Source organism: Erinaceus europaeus, chromosome 10, assembly GCF_950295315.1.
Source record: "Erinaceus europaeus chromosome 10, mEriEur2.1, whole genome shotgun sequence".
Lineage (NCBI taxonomy): Eukaryota > Metazoa > Chordata > Mammalia > Eulipotyphla > Erinaceidae > Erinaceus > Erinaceus europaeus.
In genome coordinates this window covers 14,023,222-14,027,195 of record NC_080171.1, presented here as the reverse complement: position 1 = coordinate 14,027,195, position 3,974 = coordinate 14,023,222, and the positions used below count along the sequence as shown (strand labels likewise).

General features: G+C 72.9%; 1 protein-coding gene across 1 annotated transcript; it reads left to right on the top strand.

Moving 5' to 3' along the window:
* Window positions 1-1,515: 1,515 nt before the first annotated feature.
* On the top strand, window positions 1,516-2,838 carry FOXE1 (forkhead box E1). Its single transcript, XM_060198905.1, has one exon. The coding sequence runs from the start codon at window positions 1,684-1,686 to the stop codon at window positions 2,836-2,838; it is 1,155 nt and encodes a 384-aa protein (XP_060054888.1). The 5' UTR covers window positions 1,516-1,683.
* Window positions 2,839-3,974: the final 1,136 nt, after the last annotated feature.

The window sequence follows — 3,974 nt, the reverse complement described above, 5'->3', positions numbered from 1 at the left end:
CACAGCATGAACCCTGGGTTTCTGCCTTTCGTTTCGTTCCTTTGGAAGAAGAGAGTTGGCAACGTCTCCAGCCAGGGTCTCCCGGCTCCCGCCGCCGCCTCGCCCAGCAGCCCCGCCGGCTCCCGGGCTCGCTGTGGCCCCGCACCCGCAGCCCCCGCAGCCCCCGCAGCCCCGAGGAGGCCGCGCCCGACCGGGCGCCGAGGCCCAGAACCCGACGGGCGGGATGTGCACCCGCCTCGGCCCAAGTCAAGGGGCGAACACTAAGCCCCCAGAAGGGACCGCAAGCCCACGGCCCCGTGGAGAGGGAGCGCGACGTGCACCCGGCCCGGCGGGGTTGCGGCCACCGGGGAGACCCAGGACGGCCTTCACGTCGGCGGCGGTCGGCCAGAAATGAGCTCGGAACCCCGACGCGGCCCAAGCGAGCGGGCCCGTCCGCCCGCCCGCCCTTCCCGGGAGGCGCGCCCACCGCGAGCAGCTCCGCCTCCCCCGCAGCCTTCAGCCCCGCTGCACCCGGGCCTGGGGGGCGGGGTGGGGTGTCCTCGGGAGCCCGTCGGCTCGGCCCGAGCCGGGGAGACTGGAAAGAGGAGGTGCGGGGCGGCCTGGCGTCCGTGGTCCTCCACCCTCGACAGCGGGACGCGGGGCAGCGCTGCCGCAGCACCGGCCACAACCCGCCGCTCGCCCGGGAGCCGGAGTGCAGCGGGGCCGCGGGTGGAGCCCGGACACAAACCCTCCTCGGAGAGCCGCGGAGCCCCAACCACCGGCGCTGCAGCCCCCAGCGCCTCCTCGGCCTGAGCTGACCGGCTCCGGACAGACACCGGGACGGAGCGCGACAACGCGGGTCCCGGCCTCGGCGAGAGGCCGCCACGTCCGGAAGCGCCGAGCCCTCCGCGGGCCTGTCCCGGCCTCCCGGGCTGCGGGCGAAGGGGGGCGGCGCCCCGGGTCTCCTCCGCGCCCTCCCCGCTCTGACGCACCGCGCCGCCCCTGCCGCGCCGACCGGGGCCGGGAGGGAGGGGGAGGGGGAGAGGGAGAGGGAGGCGGGGCGGGGCGGGCCGTCGGGGGGCGGGCGGGAGCCGGCGCCGCCCCAACTCTCCCGGCTTCTTTAAGGAGCGGCCGGCCGAGGGAGGAGCCGGTCCGGGTAGACGCGGGGAAGCCGGCGCCGCGGGGAGCAACCGCGTCCCGCCGCCCTCCCACCCCCACCCCCACCCCCACCCCCGGGCCCGCGCCCCTACCTCCCGCGGCCCGCGCAGCCCCGCGCAGCCCCGCAGCTCCGGTCCTCGCGCCGGCGCCGCCGCCTCAGCGCGCGTGACCTCGACGGCCGCGGGGGAGCCCAGCAGAGCAGCGGCGCCGCGACCGCTTCTGGACCCCGCGGCAGCCTGGCTCCCGCGGGCAGAGCCGCCGCCGCCGCCGCGCCGCAGGGACCTGCCTCCTCGGGGGTCTCGCCAGCGGCGGGCGCCGGGCCGCCAGCTCCGGGACGCGAGCGCAGCCGTCGGCGGCGGGAAGCAGGTCCCGAGCGCCCACCCGCGAGCGCCGAGGCCCCGGCGCGCTCCTTCCCCGCCAGCCCGCGACATTCCCCGCAGCTCTCCACGGGGACCCCGCCGAGCGGCCCGAGACTCCCGGGCCAGCCCGCGACCCTCGACAGCAGCGGGCGGCGGGGACGCCCCGGGAACGCAGGACGGCTGCGCCATGACGGCCGAGAGCGGGCCGCCGCCGCCGCCGCCGCCGCCGCAGCCGCAGCAGCAGCAGCAGCCTGAGGCGCTGGCGTCCGTGAAGGAGGAGCGCGGGGAGGCGGCGGCGGCGGCGGCGGCGGGGGTCCCGGCTGAGGCGGCGGGGCGCGGCGCGGGCGGGCGGCGGCGCAAACGGCCCCTGCAGCGCGGGAAGCCGCCCTACAGCTACATCGCGCTCATCGCCATGGCCATCGCGCACGCGCCCGAGCGCCGCCTGACGCTGGGCGGCATCTACAAGTTCATCACCGAGCGCTTCCCCTTCTACCGCGACAACCCCAAGAAGTGGCAGAACAGCATCCGACACAACCTCACGCTCAACGACTGCTTCCTCAAGATCCCCCGAGAGGCCGGCCGCCCGGGCAAGGGCAACTACTGGGCCCTCGACCCCAACGCGGAGGACATGTTCGAGAGCGGCAGCTTCCTGCGCCGCCGCAAGCGCTTCAAGCGCTCGGACCTGTCCACCTACCCGGCCTACATGCACGACGCGGCGGCCGCCGCCGCTGCCGCCGCCGCCGCCGCCGCCGCCGCCGCCATCTTCCCGGGCGCCGTGCCCGCCGCGCGCCCGCCGTACCCCGGCGCCGTCTATGCGGGCTACGCCCCGCCCTCGCTCGCCGCGCCGCCGCCCGTTTACTACCCGGCCGCGTCGCCGGGCCCGTGCCGCGTGTTCGGCCTGGTGCCGGAGCGGCCGCTCAGCCCCGAACTGGGCCCCGCGCCGTCGGGGCCGGCCGGCTCTTGCGCCTTTGCGTCGGCGGGCGCCGCGGCCACGACCACCGGCTACCCGGCCGCCGGCTGCGCGGGGGCGCGAACGGCCACCCCGGCGGCCTACGCGGCGGCCTACGCGGGCCCGGACGGGGCGTACCCGCAAGGCGCGGGCGGCGCGCTCTTCGCAGCCGCGGGCCGCTTGGCCGGACCCACGTCGCCCCCGGCCGGCGGCGCCGGCGGCGTGGAGACCGCGGTGGACTTCTACGGGCGCTCGTCGCCCGGCCAGTTCGGGGCGCTGGGGGCCTGCTACAACCCGGGCGGGCAGCTCGGAGGGGGCAGCGGAGGTGCCTACCATGCCCGGCACGCGGCCACCTATCCTGGCGGGGCGGACCGGTTTGTATCCGCCATGTGAGCCGAGCGTGCGGTCGGAAGAGTCACAAATTCCTCGACTGTCCGTCCACACGACCTGAGCATCGCCGAGGACAGAACTTCAGGGACGGACCGAGTTCAGACCCTCCCGGGGAGGACCGGGAGCGGGCGGGGGGGGGGGCGGCAGGGGGCGCGGTCGCGCGGTGCGGCGTCGCACCCGAGCACCCGGCGCGCTTTGTAAATGGGGGCAGGTGGGGAGAGGCGGACTGACCGCAGGCTGGGACGCAGGACCGAGCGCCCGGAGGACAGGCCTTGGGGCGCAGTAGCCGCGAGCATCCTTCCTGCCAGATTCAGGGGCGCGGCAGGCGCAGCGGCTACACGGGAAATGGAGGGTGCGGGGGTGCACGTAGCTTCACTCTTCCGTCTCCACTGCGCGAAAGCCGAGCTTCCCCGTGCCTGTGACCAGTTCCTACCATCAAAGGCCCCACGGCGCCTGTCTTTCTAGGATGAGGACGAGCCTGCAAGCGCATCTGGATCTGTTCTGTTTGTCTTGTCTTGTCGAACGGGTGAAATCTGTGCTCCGCGGGACTCTGAGCTGGTTCTCCCTGTTCCCTGAAACCTGATTCGGAGTCTGGACTGTGGCTCAACGAACCTGCATCCCCACTCCCCATCATTCACACCCTCAGACCGCACCTGTTAGGCAGGAGGGCCGCAGGACTGGACTTCCCGAATCACCTGTATGCCCCCACCCCCGCCCCTCATACTCGGCTGCGGAAGCTGCAGAGGCCCCCAGCCACCCAAGGCCTCAACGTGGCTACCCAGAGCCTGAGCCTCGACCAAGGAATTGGGACCAAGTTCATGGCAAGCTTCTAACCCAGTCTCTGGATTAATTCCAGGCACTGATTTACCTTGATTTCTTGGCTCTTTTGAGCATGATGGGATGATCGATCATTCACCAGCTACCATTGTTGGGTCATGAATGCAGTTTTTCAATGAGCCGGGTAGAAATATTTATGCCCGCTGTTGACCATATTCAAGCAGTTCTGTACCCAGTAGATTAATGTTCAAAGAGATGGCAGGACACACAGGTGGATTCATGGGTAACAGTTTCTAGTCCATAGGGCTGACTTCCATTCCTGGTACGCTCAGCCGTAACTCATGCAAGAAAACGAAAGGAGA

What these genes read in the sequence shown, in the direction of transcription:
- FOXE1 (XM_060198905.1), top strand. Translation starts at nt 1,684, where the DNA reads ATGACGGCCGAGAGCGGGCCGCCGCCGCCGCCGCCGCCGCCGCAGCCG.